Raw genomic sequence first — 26,777 nt, 5'->3', positions numbered from 1 at the left:
CCTATCACTCAGTGATGGTCAGTGTAAGATTCCAGAGTGTGGGCAGAGATTCTCTAAGCAGACACTTCATGATTCCCCTGTGCTGTGAGATGCTGTGTGCTGACAATGTGCTTAGGGTACAGGGTTTACCTAGACTTTTATTTAGCTTCTGAACCTTCTACTAGTATCTGACGCATAGAAAAAAAGAGATGAGACAGATCAGAGCCATGAGATGGATATGAAACACAATGATACACTCCAACCCTGCTATCTCACCTATAGCACACACAGTCAGCACTGCTATGCCTCTGCCTTCCCTGGATAAAGATCCCAATCTTGTCTGTAGCTAGTAGAGTAAACCCTGCACAATTTTGCTTGTCGACAGGAAGTGCCTGTGTCTGTATTTTGTTTGAGCTGGTCTTGTTTAGCCGGGGATGGGGGGCGGGGGCAGGAGGCAAAGAGCCCTGCAGCATGCAGATAAGAGAAGCTATTTATGAGAATAATCTGACCATAGTATGAAGATTTACGGTCGAATCCGGGGACAACTAAAATTGTAAACACCAGGACTGATAGAGACAGGTTTTGTAGTGAATTATAGAATGTGTTATTTTGTTATCCTGAGTATATTTAAGAATCTTCACTTTGTAGAAATACCCCTTTAACTTATACTACATCCTACTTGCAGTTCCTAAAGTGGTGTATTAGTGCTTGTATAATGGTATAACTATATAATTGGAACACTGGTCATGGTCTGGAATGGAAGTTATCAGCATCTGCTGTTTTGCTTCCACCCCTGCTTGTACTGAAAAGATTTTAGTATGTGTAGAACTTGTTAAAAAGAATGATCAATTAATAATTGCTTTTGGTGTTCCATTGTGCTGCTACTGTTGGTGCCATAGGAAAAGTATAATATTCAAGTAAAATACAAACAAATATTCAGCGAGAAATAATATTACGTATATCGCTGGTCACAAAGATACACTCCAAACTGAAAAATGTCATTAATATTGTATTTCATGGTTGTTTAAATGTATTGCCTCTTATATATTTCACTGACCGCTATGTATGTATGATTTATGTATACATAATCACGGCTTAGGGAACAGATTATGTATTTATGATACACTCATCCTAACTTTACCGCATTGTAAAATAATAATAAGCTATTTAATCAGCAATTTTGCAGTAAAGATGCAAAATAAAAATCCATTTTTTATTCCCTTATATAATTTTATCCTATATCCTCCTCTTTTATTATATTTTATCTGAAATTCCAACCAATGCTGTGAAAAAATTTTGTGATTTATAAATGCGCTTTAAGATCCCTTAAAGTGGTTGTCTCACCAATAAACATAACATACAATACCAAATACGGTTTATAAAATAATAACCTTTCTCGATATCTGAATGTGTTAAAATCCCATAAAGAGTAATAACATTTTATGTACATAGTGGTACATCTAGGTGTTAAAAGTGTATACTATGGGGGTAATTTACTAAGGGCCCGATTCGCGTTTTCCCGACGTGTTACCCGAATATTTCCGATTTGCGCCGATTTTCCCTGAATTTCCCCCGGTATTTTGGTGTACACGATCGGATTGTGGCGCATCGGCGCCGGCATGCACGCAACGGGGGGCAATTGGGGGCGTGGCCGAACAAAAACCTGACGGATTCCGAAAAACCGCCGCATTTAAAAAAAAATAATGTGTTGCGAAAATTGCACTTAGCTTCACTCGGCCCGGCTCGGTGTATTCAAGTGCGTTCCGATGCTCTTCAGCGCAGCAGCGACATATGGTGGATGGCGGAGGATCTACCTTAATAAATCCCGAATCCAGTGCAGAGAACGCTCCGCTGGATCGCGAATGGACCGGGTAAGTAAATCTGCCCCTATGTTTTGTATTTTCCTGCACAATAATCCGTATAGAGCTTCAGGATTATAAAACTGACTGCTGATCTAAACTTTGCCCATAGCCCTCAGTGTTGTAATGTATATTTTTTCATTGGTTCCAGTGGATATTACACAGTATATATCTTCACTGCCTTGGTTATGCTATAAGCATTCAGGAGAAAGGGGGTTCAAATTCTATATAGAACCAACCTAACTGTAGCACCAGGGTAGTACAAAAAGGCAAACAAAAGGCAGAGTGGAAGTGGGTCATTGTTAAACAGTTAAGGAATGAAAGAACAGGGGGATCAAAAGTCCCTCCAAACTTTCTTCAGGTAGGTATGTACAGCCTCTGCTCCATTCACTGTTAATAGTTTACAGGGAGCCATCACAAAAACTCCAGATGTAAATGAGCACAGAACAAGCATTTTGTAACTCTCCTGGTTAAAGATTAACTAACCTTTTTTAACTCCCCTGTTCCCCCAGATGCTAGGATCCCAGACAGTAAGAAGATAACTTAAACACATAGGGGAACATACATTGGTGCTAAGTGATGTCCCCCTACCTCCCCCTGATTTATTATGAGGCTCAGGTGACCTGATAAACCTGGAGGGCAGCTGTGCCATGCAACAGGTATTTCAGCGCTTGTATAGTGGATTTTAGATGTACAAGCCTTGTGAAATCGGCCTATAATGTTCCCCTATCGCAAGTGATAAAGCAATGAAGAAAACCTGGTCCATTTTGGAAGCAGTTTATGTTTGACTATATTTTCCTTCTGTAAGTTATGGTTCTCAATCCATATAATATTGGATATGGAACACAATGAAATAGGGGGGATATGTCAAGTTTTGTAGTTGTGGAAATGCTGGCTTTTGTTGACAGTAGAACAGCAAAAAACATGATAGATAATGCAGTTGATGTCCTGTAATATATTGGTAGTAGAAGATTCCTGGCAGATCAATGGTCAGATGTCTTAAAGGAACTGTCATTAAGAACAGGCACAATAAACTTTGCTCACCCCCTCACCCAGTGTGCCTGTGGTTGAAAAGTGTGGTGCAGGCATCCCAGTTTCAATTTTCCTCCTCCCACCAGTAAAATCGTTCCCTAAACTTTTTGTGCTTTAAACTATGTTGGCTCCGCTAATCGCAGGGTACATGAAATGGTGAGGTCTGCAGTTTTCCACACCATGCACACTGCTAAATTCACCTTGCAAGTGAGGGGGACAGCATTCTGGTAAGGACAGGAAGTGGACAAAGAGAGGACTTCCTGTCTGCTCAGGTCAAGATATGAAGTGACTGTGCTGTCAATCAAAAGAAGGAAGCGTGGTTCACTGGCAGCATGGAGAAAACAAGACTCTTCTATTCACAAATTGACTCATGTCTACTCATTTGCATATTAGACAAATGACTGTAATTAAGGTACAGTGCCTCAGTAGCCGATAATTTTGGGTGATATGGGGAGGAGTTTTAACCATTTACCAGCCAGTATCGCTGGTGTGAGGGGTGACATTTTGATGACAGGTCTACTTTATGTTAGTGGCTGGGTTCCCCCTGCCCCTCTTTATTCTTCTCTAGTTTTTCACTTTTTTTTTCAAATACACCAAATACTTTTGTTTTTTGATATCTTGTTATGCATTTTTGGAATATTTAATTTATTATGCACTATCGATACTTTTGGCACATTGTGCCATTTCATTTACTTTCTGTATATTATTGTATAAACAACTAGCAGCAACTGACACTGTACACCAAGATTTGTTGTATCAGAAGGGTGTTTACAAACAATGTTTATTGAATCTAGTACATATATCTAGGTTCAATTGGCATAAATAGCAATATACAAGATAAACCTTATAAAACACACAAAAAATATAAATAGATAACACAATAAACAATAGCTATGGTAGCATAATTACATTTAGTTGCTTGTTTTAATAGCGTTTTCTAACATCATAGACTGGGCAAAAAAAGTAGGGTGGCACTGAAGGGCCCAAGTGCCTACCTCTATCTAAGTATATTGAAAAATATAAAAATGTAAAAATATAAAACAACTGTAAAATTATATATATGATCATAGGGTATTAGGGACCAAGATTTTATATATACTTTTGTACTCTAATGCTTCTTATAGTTTGAGTGAAACATTGAAAAGCTTAATTCTTTCTAAATCAGCAAGATATGGAATCTTTAAAAGTCCAATTATTAGCAAGACGCTCTGCCATTACGGGACATAAGTCTCCTGTTTTCTATTATATCAACGCCGGTGATTATCACAGCGGTGGTGATGGTAATCCTTGTTGTACTACGTCTTATACCCTGTTCCTAGCGGCACCAATATCATACATATATCATGTGTATAATCCACATAAAACTGAAGCCTAAAAACAATTAGCAACCTTAGATAGTACACCTTCCAATATCAAACATAGGTGACATAACTTTTGCTGCCAACCTGCTGTCTACTATCTAAGTTTCTAATTGTTTTCATGCTGCAGTTTTACATGGATTATACACATGATATATGTATGATATTGGTGCAGATTGGAACAGGGTATAACAAGTAGTACAACAAGCATTACCATCACCACCGTTGTGATAATCACGGCTGTTGATATAATAGAAAACAGGCCACTTATGTCTCGGAACAGCAGAGCGTCTTACCAGTAATTGGACTTTTAAAGATTCCATATCTCGCTGATTTAGAAAGAATCAAGCTTTTCAATGTTTCACTCAAACTATAAGAAGCATTACAAAAGAATATATAAAATCTTGCTCCCTAATACCCTACGATTATATATATATCATTTTACAATTGTTTTATATTTTTACATTTTGATATTTTTTTATTTTACTTAGGTAGAGGTAGGCCCTTCAGTGCCACCCTACCTTTTTTGCCCAGCCTATGATGTTAGAAAACGCTATTAAAACATGCAACTAAATGTAATTATGCTACCATAGCTATTGTTTATTGTGTTATCTATTGTATATTTTTGTGTTTTATAAGGTTTATCTTGTATATTGCTGTTTTTCCCAATTGAACCTAGATATATGTACTTTTAGATTCAATAAACATTGTTTGTAAACACCCTTCTGATACAACAAATTTTGGTGTACAGTGTCAGTTGCTGCTAGGTGTTTATACTAGATCTTATTTTGTTGTTTTGGCACCTGTATACCACCATTAGCAACTGCACTGTCCTATTACCATTGCTATTACCATTATCCCCTACAGGCTACGGGGTGAGGCAAGTGCTGAGATTATTTTATATTTTGTTTATTTTCTGTATATTACCTTGTTTGATAATACATAAACAGAGAATGAAATAAAAACTTATGAAATGACTGTATAATATTGTATACTATTTACCACACAACTGTGGCACTAAAATGACACAACTGATTGCTAGTGGCTGATAATCTCATTTCTGCTGTTGTTAGCTGTTTAACATTGAAGATATTTACCATTTATACAGCCATTGGAAAAGTGTCAGATGTTTATTACTTCACAACAAAATATATGTTAAATGGAGATATTTCCCCTTAGTGTATACAAGTATATAGCAGTGGCGAATCAGTGTCTGACTTCTGCTACTTCACGCAAATAAAATATCAAGCTTTAAAGCATAGTATACTTGAACATTATATTTAACAAGGACATTTGGACATATTCTACATAATGTCTATTCTTTTTATCTGGCTTTTATCAGGCATTTTCAAAACATGTTAGGCACAAAAAAATGTAAAAAAAAAACAGGATCACAGGTGACAGCTTTTTATTTCCCAGCAATGTCTGGTTTTTGAAAATGCTTCATGCTGTGTGAGCTGAGAGGTGTGCAGATAGTCCCTGGAGGTGTTCAGCCCTATTAATAGTCTGGCAGGGCCATGTCTTGTTTCAGCGGACACATAAGCTGTGTGAGGTTGGTTTATATTTTCTTACATAGCTTTATTTGCAGCTTTGCAGGTAAAAAAAATTGTAATAAATTATAAAAAAAAAAGTACTAGAATTATGTTATTTAATATAACTAATGAATATAGTAATAAGGTGTACTCTGTCTTTATTCATACAGAAATGGTGAAAACGGTAGGTAAGATCCATAACTAATAGCAGAGCTGAACACTGAGCTGCCCATTGGACCTGCATCCGTTCCAAATACACGTTCACATATACAAAGACTTGCGGATCCGAATCATATGAGCCGAGGAGGGAGTTTCTCTATGGCCGGTAGTAGTCGAGGTCAGGGAACCTCTTTATGTATGTGGTAGGATTTGTGTACTGTCCTTTCATAAAGACAGAATCAGCTGAATACAGGGATCCTCTAAATTTAAAAGATCTGATGTTGGCCTTCATCACCCTCCTTCTAGCCTAGATTGCACCCCTATAGCCCCCTCATTCTCCTCTCTGCACCTTCACATACCCCTTTTTTTCTATTCTGTACCCATATGTTCCAGTTTCTCTACTCTTTAACCCACTGTCCCCCCTATTTCTCCATTCTGTTACCCCTCACATCCAATTCTTTCTCCTGCACCATCATATCCCTTTTCTGGCTGCTTCTCTTCCACAGCTACCTTGCACCCTGCAGCAGCCTCTTTCTGTGTAACACCATATGATATCCTGCAGAGCTGCTCCACAGTCCGATCACATGTTTATGACCTCCACCCAGGTCCTTTGGACATTTTGTAGATACAAAGGGCCTGCAATGATGTCGCTGATCATAGGCTTGATATCATCATAGATCTTTTATGCCAATCAGGTAATTGCATCTACATATCCCTCTTCTACCTTCAGCCTACTATCATGTTGTACAAAAAAATTATATAAGTCCCTTGTATTCATCGGGAACATCCTCTACTGTTCTGTTCTGATTAGGTGAGGGAGCTGAGAGTGTTATCTCATCATCTCCCATCTGTCTCATTTCTCTGTTTTCTATGTGTCAGATACTAGTGAATGTTCAGAAGCTATAATAAAAGTCTACATAATCTAAGCACATTGTCAGCACACAGCATCTCATAGCACAGAGGAATCATGAAATGTCATCTGAGGAATCATCTGAGTCAAATTGTAAAATAAGGCCATTACCCGATACCCAATCCCATCCGCCTCCCCCTTTTTTTTGTTTGTTTTGTGACCTCTCGTTCTACCCTACCCCTATGTTGTCAAACAGTTTTTTGGAAGCAATACGGTTTTGATCAGAATTTGTCGGTTGATCCACTCTTTGAACTCTGGCTTATGTGACATGTCGTCCCATTGACCGCACCATTCTGGGCCATAACTCATCTGTATCATCCATATTGTATTTGCTTCCATCTTATGACAAACTACATTATGGTTTATCGTATGTTGTATGCTTCAATAAATGTTTATTGGGTTTTAAAAAATGAGTTTTATTGTATAAACATCACTAGGGTTTTAAAAGTTGAGAACTTGGGCAAACCCCTTTAATTATGCTTATTCCTAGAATGTCCCTTTAATATATTTTGTGGCCACTCTGACCATACATTTTATATACCATAAGACTTTTATTTAGGAGAGAAAGATGAGAAACAGAAGTGCAACAAAATCTCATCCCCATCCAGTTTTTGTACTGTTGGAAAAGGAAGTCGAAATAATGGCTTTGTGCTGGGAGCAATAGTGTCTATCAGTATTTGGCATAAATATTCCAGATAAGGATGGCGCCGCTCACCCTGTAACCTGATGTAAAACACTTGCCATCATCTTATAATGGATCCACCATTCAGCGGGAAGTGACCTGCTTGTACTGCAGAGGAGTCAAATAATTTTCAGAAGGATGTTTTCCTTAATAAGATTAGGTTCTCTTATGTATCTTGCCTGAAACGTGTCTGCAATACCACAGTAGCGATGGATATACTCTTTTTAAAGTCTAAAGTTTTTAAAATCTACTATTTGTTTTTATGCATTGTGAACCAAACATACCTGTACCGATACTGAAGCAGAATCATATCTTGTTTAATCCCTGAACTGAGTGGTTTTGCTGAAAAACAATTATAAAATTATGATAATGAGGCTCCCACTCGCTCCTGTGGCTGTCTGGGCGCTCTCCTCACCCAAATTATGCACTGCTCCAGCCTTGTCCTGCCGAGCATAAGCCAAGAATATGTCATCATTTTTTCACTGACAGGCAGAAGTTATCAATTGCTGCAACCCCACCACCGCTTCTGTTTTAGTCATCCAGCTCAGGTTGAAAAGTCCTGTCTGGACTGTTCAGGAAGCTCCAAGAAACCCAGTAGCCAGTATGCACCCAGATTTCCCAAGGTCCTGAATTTTATAAAGTTTTTTTTTTCAAGCAAAACCCCTCGGATGAGGGACTAAACAAAATATGTGCCTGCATTAGTGTCGCTACAGCTTTCTCAAGGTATATTTTGTTCACAATGCATAAAAAATAAAGGGTAGATTTCCTTTAAACATTCAATGAAAGGTTTTTGGTTTAACCATGGTGCTGGGAAATGTCCTTCTAGAAATGGACTATCAGGATTTGTTGGGGTTAAAACCAGAATGGATGTGACATTGCAGATACAGCTCTATTCTGAATAGGATGAATGAGAGCAATGTGAACAGACTCTGAAACATTCTTTCATGCTCCGATCTGTAGTTCTCTTCTGCAGAATACAAAACTGCACTAAAATGTGCATTAAAACTGAACTGAATTTGGAAGTTAAGCTTCTAGTTACAAACCTCTTTTATCATTTATTACTTTAACAATAACCCTGTAATATACATGCTAATGTTGTCAATTGATCCTATTTAGAGAGCAAATCTCATCATGCTGAGTCTCATTTAAACAATATACCTTTCAGTACCCATAAGCAAGTTTATATTGCTGAACAGCCAGCCCGTCTGATGAGTCTCAATCTTTGTGATTTGATTTGCTACTTTAAAGCCAGTACAAAACCTAATGAATCCAGTAATGTTACTAGAAGAGCCAAATGGCTGCTTTTTGTATTGAATGTCTTTTCAGTAAGTCCATAATCGGTACTGGTGATGTTTACTTTATTAAAAATATTGATTGGCTATAAAATAAGTTTCTGAATGCTGACAACAAAGGTTTGCAAAAGAGTCTAGAAAACATTTCATAGAAATCATTGAAGCAGACAGGGGCAAGTGAGCTAATACTTATATATTAAAATAAATTATAGGACTCTGTGAATTTTATGTATGCTATTATGTATGTGTTTTATTAATAAAAGCGGCTACTTGAGTCATATTGTGGAAAAATAGTGACTGGCGATGTATTATTGTTTTTTTTGTCCATCTTTGGGGTTGTTTTGGCGCAGTTGTGGTACAAATGCTGTTTTGCGACTTTCTATTATGCCAAATGAAGATAAGACAGTCACCCTGCTTGCACCAAATTCTTTATTTGCATAGACCAGATTTCACCATAGGACTGAATGAATCGCGACTTTCCGTTTAAGTTGCATTTTAGCGCAAATTGATGCCAGTCCTTACTCTGGTCTATGTTCTGTGACTTTTTGATGTTTTTTTTCAAACTTTTTTTATGTGATCATGGGCCACTTTAATGAACCTGACAGGCATAGAACTGTTGTAAGGAGCCGGTCTACTGATAATTTACCCCTACTGTTCCTATCCAAATTGAATCCCATATGGCTACATCTTGGTGGTCATTATTGTGTAAGTTATGACAGCAATAAAATCTTTAGTGAATGTGGCGCTTGGGATTTTTTGCGCAAATTAGTCCAATTTTCTGGCATAGACAGATTGATAATGTTTGTGATACTGTTTATGAGTTTATGATTTTGTTTATTTATTTACTCATGAATATTTTATGGAAATTGTAATGTGTTTCATTTTTTTCAAATAAATACAAAAAACAATACCAAAGATAGCAGGGTTTATAGACATACTGATGCATCAATATGTTCATGAATAATTGTTGAATTAAGCTTTTTCATTGCTTTTATATAAGTGTAGCATATTGGGCACATTTACGACGATCATGGACTCCGCGATTCACTAAGATTGTGTCCCCGGTTTCCTGCATGTGTCGCTTCCCCGCTCAGTTCCCCTGGAGTTCACCTTCTTCTTCCTGGTGCATGTAAGTGCATGTCTTATGACACAATTTAAATGTTAAATCCCGTGCTCAGTCCAAATCTGTTGGATCGTCCGGCGGCCTGCCCCCCAATTTGTGTCGCATGAAAGCCGGTGCCAAAATCTGATCGGCAAAAACGCCTGCTAAATGCGGCGAAAAATTGAAATTTTTCGAATATCTAACCATAGTGCGGTCCGCGGACCTTTAGTAAATAAGCGTCATTTTATCCTTAACCTTCCCAATGCCCTCATTCTTTTCTGCTTTTCTGTTTTTTGCTCCTCACCTATAAAAATCCATAACTTCTTTATTTTTTCATTTACTGAGGGGTATGAGGGCTTGTTCTATGCAAATTGTACTTTTTAGTGTCAGTATTTAATATCCTTGGGAAGCTGTTATGGGCTTCGCCTCCGGGAATAATCATGTCTGTATTTTGTAAGGCCCCTTAGGGTACTTGAATCCTAGTGGGTGTAATCACTTCTACTATATACTGCAGTAATACTGCATTACAGATCTAGCTGAGAGATCACTTCCCCCCAGCAAATTCCCACCTTGTATAGAGAGCGCTCTGGACTATGTGACTGACTGAGGGCTTGTCTTACCAATTAGGTTATATCTGCGATGCGTCCTCGACTCACTCAACATCCTGTTTCCCATTGGGAAGAAAAGTACAATACAAATGTTTTCTTGTTATATACAAAATTGATTACATAAATTAAACGTGCAAAAGTTCTCTATCGCTCACTAAAGTTTTGTTATATTTTGTGTGTTCATGTAAGATTGTATTTAATTATCTCCACGATGGATAATATCATAGACCACTTTAGTGAAAAGATAATTGCAAATTACATTGGGATCCAAGGTAGCTCCAAGATTTACTTCTGTAGGAAGACTGTTACTATTGCTTAAAGGACATCTACTATAACAATTTCTGATGGTAGACTGCCAAAACTTACTTGGCTGTTGCATTTTCTACTATGAAGAACAGTTTTTCATTACTTCAGGAACACAAGAACTTGTGAGCAAATGAAGGTGGAGGAGCTTCGGCCGACGTTACCAGAGCTCCTCAAACTAATTATATATGCACGTCCCACTTTCTGAAGTAGAGCCTTGTCCCACCCATGGATCAGCGGGTGGGTCTTTAGAGAGTGGGGTGTGCATATATAATTTGTCTGCAGAGCCAACAGGTACCCCGGTGACGTTGGCCAGAGCATTTACAGCTCATTAGCATATTTTTATCATATGTTCTTTTTCAGAGTGATGCTTGTGTTCCTGAAATAAAGAAAAATTGTTCTTCGTGTATAAAACATAATGGCCAAGTAAGTATGGGTAGTCTACCGTCAGAAATTCTGATGGTATATGTCCTTTAAATGGGTTTTCTAGCCTTTTGGTACTGATGACCTATCCTCAGTGTTGCTACTAGCTATACTTTTCAATCGCCTTTTCCTTTCCTTCATTTGTATCTGCGATCAAAAGAAATTGAACCCAAAATGTTAACTGATTCCTATGTTATTATCTTAACCACATTCCAGTTTACAATAAGAATATACTGGAGTGGACTAGTTAAAATTTTCTGTGCCGATGATTCAGGAAATCCAGCCAGCTGGACTATGTGGGCGAAACTGGCAGATCCCAGTTATCAAACAGATTCTATATTCATCTGATTTGTTATATAAGCAGTCATATTCTTTGTGTAAACTACATATATTTCTCTATGGATAGATATATTGGGATACATAAGATAAGATCAGATAATCTTTTATTAGTCCCACAATGGGGGAATTCACAGCGTGACAGCAGCAGAGAGAATCCAGAGAGTACAATAAAATTAGGGATGAATAAACAAAACGAAAAAAGGGATAAAAAGACAAGAAGACTGTGGATGGGACCTGCAGGGACTGGTTAGGTGCTGAGCACAAGTTACTTCTGTTTGGGCCTTGTTTGTTGAACAGCCTGATCGCAATGGGGAGGAATGACTTACGATAACGCTCCCTCTCACACTTGGGGTGAAGCAGTCAGTCACTGTAGGTGCTCCCCAATGCCAACACAGACTCATGCATTGGATGGGAACTATTCACCAGAATAGCTTTCAACTTACACAGTGTCCTCCTCTCAGTCACCACCTGCATGGTGTTGAGAGGACCCACCCCCAGGACAGAGCTGGATTTCCTAATCAGTTTGTCCAGTCTGTATCATTAAAGGGGTATTCCCATCTGGGCATTTACATTTAATTCATTTGCCACATGTAAACATTTCTTCAATTGAATGTTATTAAAAAAAATGTTCCTGTGTGAAGATAATTTCTCATAAATGTAGTCATGTTGTCCCTTAGAAATGCGATAACTTCCTCGGATACGACCACCTCACATTTTGACAGCAGTGGCCAGACATGGGCTATTGAGGCTTGCTTGACCAGCTTGGATTCAGCGATCATTACCACAGGACGCCTATAGGATACGCTGTAACTCCCGGACGTTTCATATACAAACACCCTTTTTGTCTTTGTGTAATCACTGCAGCAGAGGTGGTCATATCCGAGGAAGCTATCTCATTTCTAAGGGACCATATGGCTACATTTATGAGAAATTATCTTCACATGGGTACATTCTTTTTAATGACATCTAATTGAAGAATTGTTTACATATGGCAGATTAATGAATCTGGATGTGAATGCCCAGATGGGAATACCCCTTTAAGGTGGCCCAATTTGGAAGTAGGACAAACACCACTAAATTAAAAGCATTGTAAAGATATGTCCAATAGTCACATTAAAACCAATTTTTTAAAATCCTTACCTCTTCTCTCCAGGCAGTTGAAGTCAATGCAAATTAGATTGGAATGCCCAATTTCTGTCAAGATCTAAATAATACTGCCCCTCTATTACTACATAAGGACTGAATAGTACTACCATACTGCTTCTGTATAATACCACCATACCATAGCCACTACATAACCACTGAGTAATACTGATGCTGAATTAATACTGCCACACTATAACCACTACCATTACCACTACATAAGGACTAAATACCACTAACATACTGCTTCCATATAATACCGACATACCATAACCACTACTTTTACCACTACATAATCACTGAGTAATGAGTAATAACAGCATACTGATATTGAATTAATACTGCCACACTATAACCACTACCATTACCACTACACAAGGACTGAATAGTACTACCATACTGCTTCCCTATAATACCACCATACCACTATATGATACCACTATATAATCACAAACTATATAATACCAGCATACCGATACTGAATAAATACTGCCACACCATAATCACTTCTATTAACACTACATATTGACTGAATTATTCTATCATATTCATAATTAAAGGGGTTAGCCACTAATAACAAACTATATATAAAAGGGAAGGTACAAGTCCCTAATAGGATCACCCATACCGTACTTGCCCCGGTAGAGTTTGTCTCTAGTCCACAGGAGTGACTTTGGGCAGATGAAGGGGACTGTGCAGTCACTGCTGTATGCACACCTCGTCCGTAATACCTAGTCCCATGTGAATAGCTGGAGGCATGCCACTGGGGCCATGGTATATGAGCAAGAGGACATTAGTGACATTGGAAATTCTGGTGCTGTTCATCAGGACAAATAAGGTGCTAGGGAAGGTTTACGAGTAAGACAAGGAGCACTTACTTATTTTCTTTGGAATAAAAATGCTACAAACAACTAAATGATATCTGCTAAATCTAATGTTAAAAAATTATCAGACTCCCTTGAAGGGGAATGACGAGCTAAAATCTTTTGTAAGATGACTCACCATCCTTTTTGTTTTTGTATTTATTGCATTGAAAATTTGCTGGATATACTGAATCTGCTCGCCTTTCTCCCTGATTTGCATTCTTTGGAGTAGGCAAGCATGACATGCTAAACCGTTCTACTTGGTTATTCAATTAATTTGTTTCTACTGAATGAAGCAGAAAATGTGTGTGTGTCTGTATTGTAAGGTTTGCATTACTTACATATAAATATGGAACATTATTAATTTGGTGTAGGAGAAAACTAAATATAATGGTTTGGTTGCCATCTAGTGGTTGAATTGAAAGCAACTAAAATCATTAAAATCAACATACCTGTATTTTGTAAAATACATGTGAAGTCAGTATTGGTATTATTTTGTATAATGCTTAAAGGGGTTATCCGGGTTTAATTTTTTTTTTATGTCCGGGCTGGGGAGGGCTAGTTAAACATAATAAACATGTACTTACCCCCTCCGGCGCCGCCGTTGTCCCGCGCCGCGGTCCCTTCGATCCGTGCCCCTGTTTGTTTACAGGGGCACGGAAGCCGCGCACAGGGAGCTTCCGGTCCACGATGTGGACGGCTCCTCCCATGCGTCCCTATCTCTCAGCGTTGTAAGCGCTGAGAGATGGTGCGCATGGGAGCTTCCGGCCGTCCGGAAGCTCCCTGTGCGCCGGTGTAATGAAACCGGCGCACAGAGAAGACGGGCCGTGGCGCGGGACATCGGCAGCACCGGAGGAGGTAAGTACATGTTTATTATGTTTAACTAGCCCTCCCCAGCCCGGACATAAAAAAAAAAATTAAACCCGGATAACCCCTTTAAATTGCTCACATACAATTATTTTTCATTAATTGTAGTTATTATGTATAGAAAGTACTGATAATATCTTATGGATCCACTAGGGATGAGTGGACCAGCTAAGGTTCAGTTTCAGCTGAGTTCGGAACCGAATGCTCAACCCCAATGGTAATACACATGATGGGTGGTGACATCAACCGTAGCTGTTACCCTTTAAAAGCCGGGGGGCATATATATCTGATGATATTACAGGGAACAAATGATCCTTGGGAAATAGGCCTAGTGCTCATGCTGCCGGCACTTGATTGGTGTTGTGCACATGCCAATCATGCATCATAAACCAGGGGAGCTTACTCATAGGTCCAGGCACCTTGACTATAGTAATCTTCTTTCTTTCTTTCTTTTACAATCATATACATTACATAATATCATCCAAAAATATATACAATAAAGTGCTTGTGCATATTGTAGTCAAACATCATGATCCTACCCTATGCAAATGCACTTTATTGTATATATTTTTGGATGATATTATATAATGTACAGGCAGTCCCCGGGTTACGTACAAGATAGGGTCTGGAGGTTTGTTCTTAAGTTGAATTTGTATGTAAGTCGAAACTGTATATTTTATAATTGTAGAACCAGACAAAAAGAATTTTGGCCCCAGTGACAATTGGGGTTTAAACATTTTTTGCTGTAATGGGACCAAGGATTATCAATAAAGCTTCGTTACAGACACCTTACAGCTGATTATTGCAGTCTGAGACTATAGTAAAGCATTCAGAAAGCTTCACCAGAGGTCAGATGGGTCTGTCTGTAACTATGGGTTGTCTGTAAGTCGGGTGTCCTTAAGTAGGGGACCGCCTGTATATGAGTTATTATAAATGGTTAACTCAAATGTAAACTTTGCCCTGGTAATGTAAGTTTTAACTAAATAATACGTTAATTAGGAGGATGGAACTGTGTAATCACGTGACCACATTTTTTGTATATATATCCGTCGCCCATCACTTGGCTTGAGCCACAACGTCACTGTACATGTATGTCAATATGGAATAAAGAGGACCACTTATCACTTTTTGGATGACTTGGAGTGCTGCTCTTTTTCCTTTTGTGTGTATATATATAAAAATGTGGTATTGCTGTGTGTGTATTGACCCAGAGAGAAATGTTTTATGTTATGTAGGTTCCACAATAAATGCTGAACATTTTTATTTTTTCATATATTTTAAAAAACAAGGTCAGATTAGCATTCTTTTATAATGAATTGTACAGAAAGGGTTGATAAATGCTCAATTTTAGGACATATGAAACCCCAAATTATGCTATTATAAACTACATTTTCTACAGAAAAAAAACAATACCCCATAAAGATATGGTGACTGGAAAATAAAAAAGTTATAGCTTGTAGAAGGCACTGACAGAAAAATAAGAAAATAGTTGGGGAGATATGGGGTAAAATGAATCAATGGGGTATCCCTTGGCTTAAACCCATAAAGTGCTGTTTTCTTCAGTGAGCAGGTTTAACCGGTTCGCGCCCGCCCGCCGTGTATTCACGGCGGCGGTCGCGTCGCGCTGCATGGAGAGGGCTCATGGGCTGAGCCCTCTCCATAGCCGGTAAGTCTTTGCTGCATATTGCAGCAGAGGCTTACCGGTAACATCCGCGATCGGTGCTAGCACCGATCGCGGGTGTTTTCACAGCGTGGGCTGCCGGAAAAGCTGCCGGCAGCCTCAAACAGATAGCGATCCGTCTCCATGGTAGCCTCGGGTCTTCCGAAGACCCGAGGCTATTTCGTTTTAACCACTTCATTACAATGTGCTAACATTGTAATGAATGAGGAAGAAAATCCCCATATACTGCCATACTGTAGTATGGCAGTATATGATAGGATCGATCAGACAACCTAGGGTTAAAGTACCCTAGGGAGTCTGAAAAATAGTATAAATAAAAAAAAAAAAAAGTAAAAAAAAAAAATAATAATAAAAAAACCTAAAATTTCAAATCACCCCCCTTTCCCTAGAACTGACATAAATATAAATAAACAGTAAAAATCATAAACACATCAGATATTGACGCGTCCAAAAATGCCAGATCTATCAAAATATGATAACGGTTTTTCAATGCGTTTAACCCTGTAACGGAAAATAGCGCCCAAAGTCGAAAATGGCACTTTCTTGCCATTTTGAAAAATCTAAAAAAAATCTATAAAAAGTGATCAAAAGGTCGTACAGTCCTAAAAATGATATCATTGAACATATTATCAAATTTCGCAAAAAAAATGACACCACCCACAGCTCCGTACACCATAGTATAAAAAAGTTATTAGCGCCAGAAGTTGGCAAAATCAAAAAAATTATTTTTGTACAGGAGGTTTTAATTTTTGTAAATGTATGAAAACATTATAAAACCTATACAAATTTGGTATCCCCTTAATCGTACCGACCCAAAGAATAAAGTAGACATGTCATTTGGGGCGCTCAATGAAAGACGTAATATCCAAGCCCACAAGAAAATGGCGCAAATGCGTTTTTTCACCATTTTCATTGCATTTGGAATTTTTTCCCCGCTTCCGAGTGTTACGCAGAAAACAAGCCGTCACACAGCTCTTTACATGTAAAAATAAAAAAGTTATAGATTTTTGAAGGTGGGTAGTGAAAAATGGACATGAAAAAACAGGAAAGGGCCCGGTCCTTAACCGGTTAATGCTTCACTTCAGTCAAAAGTTCTTTGGATGTTGTACCTGGTTTCTTGATACATTTAAATTTGATATCTGTTAAGTTTTTGATATTTTTGTGAATACAATTTGACAAGTTTTATCAAATACCACTTTTGAAAACTACAATAGGAGACAACGCATGTGACTGCAGGGTGTCCTTCACATATTATTTATCTCTTATGTTCCTTGTATCACTAAAGACAATATCATTCCACTCCAGATTTCTTGTTCCCGATACCACTGAAAACAAAGCTCACAAAGCAGGCTATCAATGGCAAGACATAGTATGGATGCGATGCCATCAAATTTCCTGCTGCTATGCGCCTCCAGGATGGTGGACAATGTAACTATGGGAGCTGCTCATGCTTTTTAGTTCAAAGATACTCTCTAATTATGATCTGTCTGGGCCATCTGGAGCCGTTCGTTGTATTTGCATGTCCTTCAAGAACCCATTAATACCTTTGCTTATCATTGTTTCATTCACCCATATAAATTGTTATGTGAAATATTCTTAAACATGGTCTCAATAGAACCGCTATTGTCATACTGGTTCATGCAGTAAACTATGTTTAGGATAACAGGAATTGTGGCCTGAAGATGGTCATAAAATGTAACAATATTATAAATTTTGGCGACCATGTAAATGTTTTAATAAAAAAGGAATACTCCCCCTTTAGCTATGAGCTGCCAAAACTGTGATAGCCAGCGCATGGTTAGACCCAAACTCTCCTAAAATTATGGATTGGTTACATGAAGTCAAAGATAAGCACTTTTGAAAAACTCTGATGTACCACACAACTTAAATTAAACAGTTCGGCCCTTGTTCACACAACCTCAAATTCTCTAATTACTAATAAAAGTCACAGAGTGAGCTCAGAAGAAATTAGACCAAAACAACGTATGGTTTAATATGACAATCTCTGCAAACTGACACCATGAAGGCTAGGTAGATGTGAGATGGTTTATTTGTGTCACAAAGTACTATACAGAAACCTGCAGTGGGGCAGGACCGAGGTTTGGTTACTTAGGGATAAAGAAGTAATGTCCATATTCTATTGGTTGGTAAATTATTACATTGGCATTGGAGACACTTCCCTAAAGTGGATATAGTATCGTAAATCCCTCTTGATAGATGTAAACATTGACTGAGAGGGGGTCTTGCATTCCTTTGGTGGAGAGGAATGGACTTTGATCAGCTTCAGTCATAGTTAAACGTCCTCTTAGTTTAGCATTCAGGGAGCAGGCAGATCAAACCACCCCTTCATTCTCTGATTCATGTACTGAAACACAATTTTGAAAGCTGCCCAAAGGGACCCATAGACTCGCCCCTCCTTCTCCCTCAGGAGTTACGGAAAACTAAAGGATCTTGGGACTTGTAGTTTCCAGTGGCGGCCATTTTTTCGAGGCCATTTTGTGACTAATGGCATTGAGTTTTGTTGTATTCATTTATTTATATCATCATGGGTTTTTCCATCAGACGTTCATATTCCCGGAATACCACTTTAAGGAAAATAAAAATGAACATTGATGTCTGTATTTTATGTGAAAAACATCACTGACAGATATAAAGGTCTAGATGAATGTAGACAAAATTTTGGAAGTAAAACTTTAAAAAACTAGAGATTTATTTTAAGACTATACGCTTTTATGACAGTTTGCTTAGGGGTTGTTCTTTTCCTGTTTGCTACACGCCACATGTATTAATGATACTGATGCATATATCCTTGACATTTAGTTTTGTTAAAATCTATGACGTCCAATATTAATGGATCTCAATGTTCTAAACTGCAGACCTTGTTGAGAGTAAATGATGTCTGAATATCAAGACTAAGCCTGTTTTTTATTGTGCTGTTTTTACACATATAATACTATGCTAAATTACTTTTACATCTTCTTTGAAGGAATTGCTCAGAAATGCACAGCTATCAAGTACCACTTCTCTCAACCAATCCGCCTGAGGAATATTCCGTTCAATTTGACCAGGACTATTCAGCAAGATGAGTGGCACCTTCTGCGTAAGTAGAAAGCATTAAATAACACCTGAGTACAGTTGTGAAGGAGAAAAAAAACAAAGCGCAAAGAGCTTTTAAAGAAGTTATAGGCCAAGATTTATCAAGCACTAAGTGCCTTTCGAATGTACAGGGTGAAGAAGGTTATCGACTACTGGCACACGGTCTTCAATTATGTGGCGCATCCTGCACTGCTCGGGAAGTGTGCACCCTTTTATTTTTGGAGCACTTTTAACATACAGGGGCAAATTTACTAAGAAAGTTGGAAACTTCACTAAAAGTGCTCTGTCTGTGTACAATGCATGATGCACCAGATTCATAAAGAACGTGCACCTGAAATCATTAATCTGTCGCTTCCCTGCACTGGCCCGACAGAGTTCACCAACTTTTTTGTATTGCACCTTTAACATAGGGTATGCGACAGACTTTTCATGTTAAATGCTCAGTCGGACCTAGCACCGGATGCCCCATAATTTGTGTCGCATGTAGGCTAGCAGAGCTGCACGGACAATACCTGTGCAAGCCGTTTCCACCTAAAAGAATGTGCAAAGTCCGACAGAAAACTGGCGCAAAGTCCTTAGTAAATGTGCCCCAGAGTGTGTGACACAATTCTGTTGAGTCACTGTATTAAACGTGTCGAAAACTCCATCTAAGCACTAACACGCCCCTTTAGGTGCACATGTTTCCGGAGTTGTTGAACACAAAACTGGTGCAGACACGTCTTAAATAAATTTCAGGATCCAAAGACGTTTTTATCTAGTGCAGACTCAGACAGAAAAATGGCTCAGCCAGTTTAATAGTTCTGACCTCTAATGTTTTCTGTCCTATATATTTCAGTGCTCAAACTGCCCAACCAGATTTTGTGCCATTGAATGGATTTTTGCAGTGAATGTCCTGACAGATCAATATGTTCATTAACTCCTTTACGCTCACTGATGAATGTATCTATCAGCAAGCTATGAAAGGTGTATGAAGAGGGCTCATGGGCTGAGGGCTTTAAGTCTTCACACGACTTTAAGGTGGCCTAAATTGGAAATCTCTCCTTAAGGAGAAAACCTAGAAAACCTAGTCAATAGCCTCTCACACAACCAAACCAGTTCCCTATACTGTTGAAACAGTGCTGCCCACAAATGGGATTCTGTTCCTTCTGGAATAGATATTCTGGTTTGGCTTAATCCCACACCATGTTTTTAGACTTCTTGTAGGTCATACTTGGTGTTAAGGGGGCTGCCTGTCAAGGTAGCAAAAGGAGAAAATGTTTTCCATTTAAACTTATTTGCATTCTTCCCAGAATTCTTTAGTGGAGCATCTATGGCTTTAAGTCTTCACACATCTAGTGTATAGTCTCTTACACAGCTAAAGCAGTTCCCTATACTGTACTAAGAAGACCCAATCAGGTCTCCATTTGGTACACCAGGAGACTCCTTACTTAACACAATACAGTTTTGATGACATCAAATTGCTACAGACTTGTCCTCAACAGCCTGCTGGACTATTCACTAGCAGGGAGACAAGAAGGAGAAGCCTCACTCAGGAAGCTCCTCCCCCCTCTGCTGAGGTTTACTGAGCAGCGGCAACAACGACGACGCTGCAGTGCCTAAGCAGGAGTCTATTGAATGAGCATAAGTCAAAGTTACATACATTTGCACAGGCATACAATGTATACTGTGTCGCAGCACAGACCGCGACACAACATATACAATAAATTAATATTCGTACATAGTGTTGACAGCACACAGGAGTATAATCCTCAACTATGCCATGAAAACACTATACTTGCACACTGCTCTCTCAATTGACCTAACTAAACACGCATTGCATTTCAGTTATAGCGATGACAAAGTGTAAAAACGGAAAAAGGTGAGGGGTGGGGGTAACACTTGCCCGAAGCTTTATTGAAAGACAGACACAGAAGGGGGAAAAATAAGGAAGGGAACCTAGCAAAAGTCCACTTCCTGGTTTGGGCCATTTGCATAATGTATGCATGACCCAGAATCCCCTGTAAAAGTCAGAATCCAGTGAAAAGTGAGTGTTTTCTGGCGTTTGCCAGATAAACACAGCCTGCAATCCCGAACACACCTAATCTAAGCAAAGTCCAGATTTCAAAAAATCTGCCAGGTTTCAGTTTGAAAGTTGACAATAAATGGCCCCCTTTGTGTTTGATTTTTCAGAATTTAGTTCTTTTTAACATTGTGTAATTCTGTCTGGTTTAATGTTGATTTTAATGACGTGAGAATATACATGTTGAAGTAATTTAAAAGTTAATCCGACTTATTCAATAATGTGGAACAGCCAGTAATGCAATTGTTATCCACTGTTTCCCAAAGGTTTTCCAAGTTCTAACATGCAGATAGGATTACCGTTAATGGCTGTTTTTATTTTTATGTTCTCAAATGAAATGTTTGAATCCTGAACTCTTGCCATCCTCTAACATTTGTTTGGAAGAAAATAATAATCTCTTTCTTTTTCTCTTTGTACTTGAACAGATCTGAGAAGAATTACAGCTGGGTTTTTGGGCATGGCTGCTGCGGTCCTCCTGTGTGGATGTATAGTGGCAGCAGTAAGTTTTTTTTGGGAAGAAAGCCTTACACAGCATGTGGCTGGACTACTTTTTCTCATGACAGGTATATTATATAGATTAAATGAAATCATATTCAGCAGACCAGACTCAATGGTATATCATTATTATATTCAAAAGTAGAGTTGCTGCTCAATTTTGCCTTGCTTGTGGATTGACACATACAGCATGCTTTTGAAATGTAATTTTTTCCGATTTTTTACTTAAAGGGCATCTACCACCAGATTGAAAGACTGTACTGCAAATGAGCCTGAGGGACTCCAGGCTCAATTAACACCTATACAGCCTCTCAGCCTCAATTGCATACAATCTTTCATCCTGGTGGTTGATGCCCCTTAAGTTGCATATACATATTAGACAAAACATATTCAATCCTCAAATTTATAGTGTGATAATCAATACATATATAAAGTGTATCTATTGTAAGAATTGAGGTCTACGGACTTCCATTCACTTTAATTGAAGTGAAACAAAGCTTCGCAAACAGCTGAGGTTGCTTGCTACTTTCAGCTTTCCTATTGACTTGAATGGCATATGTTCAGTCCATTCTCACTACCACAAATCAGGTTTTTGTGATATGTCCTATAGATATGTCAGATATACATGATATGGGACACCCCTTTAATGAAGATATCAGAGGACTTTTATAAGTCAAACAAACTTGCATCAAGGACTTAATGATTCCAAATCTACTTTATATCCTTATAGAACAAAACATATCTTCTAGTACTTATAGAGATACATGACATATACCGTAATTTAGTTTTAATCAGTGCACCCACATACACTCCTTAAAGGAAATCTACCATAAAACTCAAGCATGATAAACCAGGGACATTTACTTATAGAACCAGGGACCGTGCCTGTGGTAATCTTATATTTATTTTAGAAGAGAGGAGCCCATGGAAAACAAACTTTTAAAATTATGCTAATGACCCTGAAGTCACAGTACCTGGATCTATGAGTAGGTGTCTCTTGCGCCTCAGATAACTCCTATACTTCATTGGCAATAATCACAGTTGGTCATATCCAGTTGTTCTCCTTACATAACATGGATAAGAGGGCACAGCATTCCAACAAGTTTGTGTATTACACACAATTGCTGATTTATGGCCCATAATAAATCCGCATTCAGGAGTTTGATTAGTATCAGTTAATTTACAACAGGCAAACAAGTTAAGGCCTCATGCACACAAACATATGAGGGCCCATAATACAGCCCCTACAGAGGTCTATAGCACCCGGTCACTGTGTGGTGAGAACACGTTCACGGGCAAGAGGCTTAACTGCTGCTCCACAGGCGTAACATTATTAGGTTGTTATTCCCACCAGACAATTGTCCATTTATGACTTCTAGTATCGTGTTGTTCACCCTGTGACCTACTTGTTGTTTTAGTTTATTTGATAGTAACAATAACTGAAAAGTAATCATGTTGATTTCAACACCCACAAAGGCAATTTATCCATAATCAACTCTATAAGCAATATGTTTCTTATCCGTGGGGGTCCAACATCTGGAAACAATATTAATCTGAGTTCTTTGTGAAACTGTAGAAAGTTGTAAGAGTGACTGGGCCATCTCCAGAAGCGGTGGAAATTAAGAGGCCTCTGCTTCTTTCAGCAAGTATATAGGACACCCCATTCTCATGATAAGTTTGGGGTGGAAACAGTGACATCCCTAAGTATAGCGAAAAGTTGTCTTTGTAATAAACACCTTTAAAGCAATTGTTTGAAACAGCATAAAAGGCTTTTGAAATATATGTTAATAGTTACTAATAATGTTTACTTCATTTGTTTTTAGGAATCTTTTGTACAATATCTTTGTGCACATATGCAGCAAGTGTCGCTTATGATCTCAATCGCCTGCCAAAATTTATTTATGGGCTTCCAAGTGATGTGGAACATGGATACAGCTGGTCTTTGTTTTGTGCGTGGTGCAGTTTGGGCTTGATAGTAGCAGCTGGATGCCTCTGCACTGCTTATCCATTTATCAGCAGGACCAAGATTTTGCATCTTAAGTTTGCCAGAGACTCTTGTGTATGACTGTGAGAGCTGCAAGGTTTATGACTTTACATCTACGAGACATTGTGTTCACTACAAGGCTGGTTAATCGTGATCTGCACGTATCTATAGAATAAGAATATCTTGTTTAAAGCACAAGTTCCAAATCCTTAAAAGATTACAAAAAAAGGTAGTGTCTTGTTATGTGAGATGCTTATGTATGACAACCCAAGATACCATCCATTGTATTGCTTTAGACCTGCTTGATCACCTCTAAAGACCAGGCTCTGGTATATTAAGAAATTATGGGAAAAGGAGATGGAATTAAATAAAATATATGATTCAATTCCATTTAAAAAATGAAAAAACACGGAAATACATTGCAATCAGGTTTTGAAGTCTACTATAAATACAGTAATTTACTTATTATCTTTGGCAGATGTATCACAATAAGAACACTGTAGTTTAGCAGATTGTTATTGATGGTCTTGTTTTATTTAAATATTTTGAATTCTTTGTCATTTACAGAAAACAGCTACACTTCCATTTCACTTTTAAAGCAAAAGTGAATACTAATTGAATCCTAATTCTCCACCTTATTTCCAAATATGATTTCTTTACCTATTTCAATTCTGTTGTGCCATGGACATCTACATTCTTAAATACAGAATAAATTAAGATCTATGCATATATAACATTAGCCTGCCTTACCACTTGCATCTGCCTTGCATCTCCCGATTTATTTTGGTTTATAGGGCACCCAGAACTTGCCCTCAAGTGCTCCAAAATCCAAAAGAAATGTTGCAAGGTACAATGCGTCAGAGAAACCAATGAGACCAGAGCAAGCACTCAGCCAAACTTGTGAGCAGTTCCTTGATGTACTTCCTTTCTTAAAATTTTACTAATAAACTAGTGTTCTCATTGATTTTCTTGCCATTGCTGAATCTGCCTAAGGAATTACCTGTTGCTGACAGTGTGACAGCACCTTACCATCGAGCTTTGATCTGATCTACCCTTTAACGCGTTCTTCAGATATTTTGTTTTTTAGGTCATCTTACCTTACATCTAAAAAACCCATTAAATCTAATTTCAGTATTATACATTTTGGTGGCTAGGAGTTAAATCTACTCCCCATTGAAATATCTTTCCCATTTTGCCCCAAAATCTGTGTAGATTATTTTCTGCTGCTTGTGATAGGGGTTTGTAAACCCCCAGTCACCTAACTGTATGGTAATTTGTTAGATTGTCTATGTGGAATTTGAAAGAAAAACAAATTGACAGCTTCTAAACATATTATCATATTCAAATGATTTTTCAACTTGAATGACAACTAACCCTGTAATTTCAGTGTAAAACTGATCAAAGTGTATCATAGGGCTGGTGTGTGATTTGTGGGAGTAATATAAAAGCACTACATGGACTTCTGGGTCTTCATGGATTCCAGTCTATGTAAATGGCACAATGGACTTCAAGCGTTGTATAAAAATGCACAGTAGGCTCACATGGTAAATAAATGATTTTCTTTACAAAATATGTTTACTCATTCATTTTGTGCAAAAAATATGTTTTTATCTTTCACATGGAAATGTTTTATTTGCTTCGGGAAGCTAGACATTTAATATAAAAGGAACCTGTCATCAGGAGACACATTTTCACATAATGACAGTTTCCCATAACTTTTATAATACTATTTCCCAATCTGCTTTTTAGAATCAACCAAATAGCTTCAACTCACTTATAAGTTTATAAAAGTCAAGGGGGCATCTCCGCTCTGCCTCCTTCTCCCTTTCCCTTCCCTTTTGCAGACATGAGCTGACAGAGATTTCCTTGGAGCATGTGGTCAGCTATCAGCTGCAGAAGGGAGAGGGAGAGAGGAAAGCTAGTGGAACAGAGAGCAGATAATGATGATGATGGTAGCCCCCTTGACTCAATGCAGTTTTCTGAAAGGGAGCCAGATTTACTTTTTATTTACTTTTTAAAGTGAGTGGAAGCAGTGATGTTAATTATAAAAGCATACTGAAAATTCGTATTAAAAAGGCAATGGCAACCTGTAATTAGGTAAAAATTTGTGATCCTGACGACAGGTTCCTTTAAGTTATTGGTAACTAACATAAAAGGACATTGTGCTGACACTTTTTCCCTCCAAGCTTTTATTATCCTTTTTTGAAAAGAAAAAAAAAAATACACATACAGTTGAAAGCAGAAATTTACATACACTATATAAAAAGATACATATGCATGTTTTTTACTCAATATCTGACAAGAAATCAGAACAAAGCTTTCCCATTTCAGATTTTTGCAGGCATTTTATTACTTTCGGCAAAGTCAAAAGTTTACATACATATCATAAGTATTTGGTACAGTTACAAACATTTTGTATATCCATTATTCCTCATGACAGAACTGGTGTAACTGGGCCATGTTTGTAGGTTGTCTTGCTCACACCTAACTTTTCAGCTTTGCCAGTAGCGTAACTAGGAGAAGCAGGGCCTCATAGCAGGCTTCTACATGGGGCCCCCCTTCTCACTGAAGAGATATACATATTTATATACTCACACATGCAAGTTATAATCATTTATACACACATATAGAGCATATATACATCACATATATGTTATATATATATGTTATGCTGTACAATGTGCAGCATAATATGTATATAATGGTGCACATCCTCCACTCTTTAGTATGTCAGGTAGGATTACGGGGCCCCCTGACACTGTGGGCCCCATAGCGGCTGCTACCACTTTAGTTATGCCCCTGAGCTTTGCCCAAAAACTTGCACAGATAAAAGGCCTGACACAACATGTTCAGAAGCGTACTTCAGCTATGATCTAGTTGTTAGGGGCTGGATAGTAGAGGCCAAGAAGAGGTCAGCTGCTTGGACAGCAATCTCTATTCATTCTCTGCGGTAAATGACATGCCGAGCTGCTGGACTCTCATGGGAGAGAGAGACGTGGTCCTGTCTTTAG

At 38.2% G+C, this 26,777-nt stretch overlaps 1 protein-coding gene across 6 annotated transcripts in view; it reads left to right on the top strand.

Moving 5' to 3' along the window:
• TMEM178A (transmembrane protein 178A) overlaps positions 1-25,336 on the top strand; it is a 215,973-nt gene extending 190,637 nt beyond the window's left edge. For all 6 annotated transcript variants that reach the window (XM_072140753.1, XM_072140756.1, XM_072140755.1 and 3 more), the window contains 3 exons: positions 19,119-19,232; positions 21,713-21,850; positions 23,606-25,336. In XM_072140753.1, coding sequence (XP_071996854.1) covers positions 19,119-19,232; positions 21,713-21,850; positions 23,606-23,847 — 494 coding nt within the window. In that variant the 3' untranslated portion in view covers positions 23,848-25,336. The remainder of the gene's footprint in view (positions 1-19,118; positions 19,233-21,712; positions 21,851-23,605) is intronic.
• Positions 25,337-26,777: the final 1,441 nt, after the last annotated feature.

This window comes from Engystomops pustulosus, chromosome 3 (assembly GCF_040894005.1).
Source record: "Engystomops pustulosus chromosome 3, aEngPut4.maternal, whole genome shotgun sequence".
Classification (NCBI taxonomy): domain Eukaryota; kingdom Metazoa; phylum Chordata; class Amphibia; order Anura; family Leptodactylidae; genus Engystomops; species Engystomops pustulosus.
The sequence above is the reverse complement of the archived record's forward strand: the minus strand, read 5'-3'. Positions and strand labels throughout refer to the sequence as shown.